This window comes from Atta colombica, unplaced genomic scaffold (assembly GCF_001594045.1).
Source record: "Atta colombica isolate Treedump-2 unplaced genomic scaffold, Acol1.0 scaffold155, whole genome shotgun sequence".
NCBI lineage: Eukaryota > Metazoa > Arthropoda > Insecta > Hymenoptera > Formicidae > Atta > Atta colombica.
In genome coordinates this window covers 3,213,176-3,215,637 of record NW_017259245.1, presented here as the reverse complement: position 1 = coordinate 3,215,637, position 2,462 = coordinate 3,213,176, and the positions used below count along the sequence as shown (strand labels likewise).

The 2,462-nt window shown below is 32.6% G+C and overlaps 1 protein-coding gene across 2 annotated transcripts in view; it reads right to left on the bottom strand.

Moving 5' to 3' along the window:
• Nucleotides 1–2,462, bottom strand: part of LOC108685742 — a 15,105-nt gene that overhangs the window by 3,504 nt on the left and 9,139 nt on the right. For both annotated transcript variants that reach the window (XM_018190703.1, XM_018190705.1), the window contains exon 5: nucleotides 13–91. In XM_018190703.1, the coding sequence (XP_018046192.1) occupies nucleotides 13–91 (79 nt within the window). The remainder of the gene's footprint in view (nucleotides 1–12; nucleotides 92–2,462) is intronic.

The window sequence follows — 2,462 nt, the reverse complement described above, 5'->3', positions numbered from 1 at the left end:
AATTTTTCCCACCTGATTTCCCGTCCAAATCCTTGTTATAGTGATATGATACTTGCTTGTAGGCTACTGTTTTGGTTTGACCGGGTTGAACCTGCAAACGCAAGAAGAAGATGGATGTCATGAATACGGAATCTCGCATAAATATGCATAAGCATTCAGGTCATCCGTTTTTATAGCAACGATGCGATCGTAACAAATTAGTGCGATGCGTGGGCAATGTCAACGCCGGACTCTCCTTATAAGACTTTGATTACTGTCCCACGTGTAAAGCATGGGCGGATCGGTAACAACACTTAAATTCCGTGGGGCGAATCACGGCCATGCTTATCTCAATTTCAAACATACAGCTATGCAATAAAGTTAATAGAGTACGTATAAAATAAATTACTTTTAACTCTTGAATAAATTATAATTTTATATTTTTATTTTTGTATATATACACATGCGCTATTTTGTGTACGATGAAACTTTAACATATAATTTCGCAAACTGTCAGAATATGTAAATAAGACGTGTGAATTTTATACATTATTATTTCGTTACATTCTTTCGTTCCTGACGACGGTAGACAACATCGCTTAAAGATCTTCAAGCCCATTAGTTTGAAGATATCCGGTTGATATGAAGGAGTGTAAGAGCAAACCAATTTATTTTCATTGAACATCGGATTACAAGTCATACGACGAGCGAACGCTGCAATTACCTACCTCAGGGTCCCCGTTACATGCAAGACTGATTTTGTGCCTCACCGTGATGCTCTAATGTTCAATATATCGCGTAAAATGGTAATATTATTATTACAATTACGTAGTTGTCCGGAACACTATTACTGAGCAGAACGTTTTAATGCATTTCTCCATTTTCTCTCTTACTCGATTAAAAGACCGGATCAGGAATGCATGAAGAATATTTTGATGTTTACAAGTATTTTATGAAGTGAAGGGTCACACTACCATGCATTTAAAATTTAAATTATAATCTTTATTGATATCCTAAAAAATTCGTATTTCGCATATATTAGAAAATTAATATACTAAAGAAGGAGATCATAATTGTTATGTCAATTATAAGAAAAAAATCTGAAATTTGTATCAACAAAATTTGCTGTTTAAGGTTAACATTATTCTTTTAATTTATTAAAACACTCCTCGAAACTTTGTATGAAGGCTAAAGGTCAATGGCTAAATGCGAAAGCGAGGGAGTGGCATAATTACAGTTATCAAGCGATCATAATTTGCTTTCAAATTAGACAGTTGCGCGAGCAATTATTATAGTACAATTAGACGACCAACGAATTTTTGTTTTAATAGTAAGTCGATTCTCGGGAATATGGCGAGAGAGAGACGCAGTTTCAAATATAAAAATCATCTCCTTATTCCTTATGGTGTGTCTAATATAATGAGAGGTAACATTGAATGTTCGCGCTAGATATATCGGCATTTGCAACCCGGGGGCAAATACATGAACGATGCAATCTGCGTGGTGTATAATTGGAGCCGTAGCGTCCAGCGGGACGCATAAAGCTCAGTAAATGTTATAACGTAGAGGTGATTTCATACTTTGCGTCTAACAATCTATTTCGACTGATTTATATAATACAGCGAGTGTTGCAAATCCACTGTTAATAATAATGTCGTTGATTAATGTCGCTGATAAATGGACATGTAGAATGATTTACTGATACTAATCGATTTTCTATCAATCTACGTTTTTTTACACAGTAAACAATATTAATTATATACTTATATTTGTTTCTAAAGAGACTTTATTTAATTTTTAAGTAGCAAAGTGAGTATATTGGCGTTAAAAATAATATAATTTTATATTCTATTCGAGATTATTAAAAAATAAATAAATAAATCTTTAGATCGATTATACATATATTTAAATGTTACAATTTTTAACTTGACAATCTTGAGAAAATTATATATTGGTTAAATAATGTAAAATAATTTATGTCTCCGAATTTTTACTTTTTACTTGGTTATTACGAACAAGTTGTTCCGAGAATTTTATAATATTAAATAGCTTCACTTAATTAACGTCAGATAATCGAAATAGTCGTTTTCTGTTTAACAGCACAACGATCTCGGCAAGGGCGCATGACGGTATGCGAAACTAGTTTCTTGCATGCATTAATCACGCAACGCATTCTTTTTTTCATTTAAGAACCAGCACCGTCGACATCAATGTGATTTCATCCGATGCGTGTTCGAGATTATCGTGTTCTTTCCTATTCCTAGATTTTATCCCCGGGCTAATATTCATTCTTTGTATCTCGAGCAATAATGAGAAAACTATAACTCACACTTTAGATTGACTTTTATTTTTCATATGTTTTATAATCTTTAATTACAATGTACGTTTATTTTCGTAAAGTGATATTAAATAATAATTAGTAAAAATGAAAATCCTATTAAATCATAATTTTTCAGAAGAGAGAGAGAGAGAGAGAGAGAGAG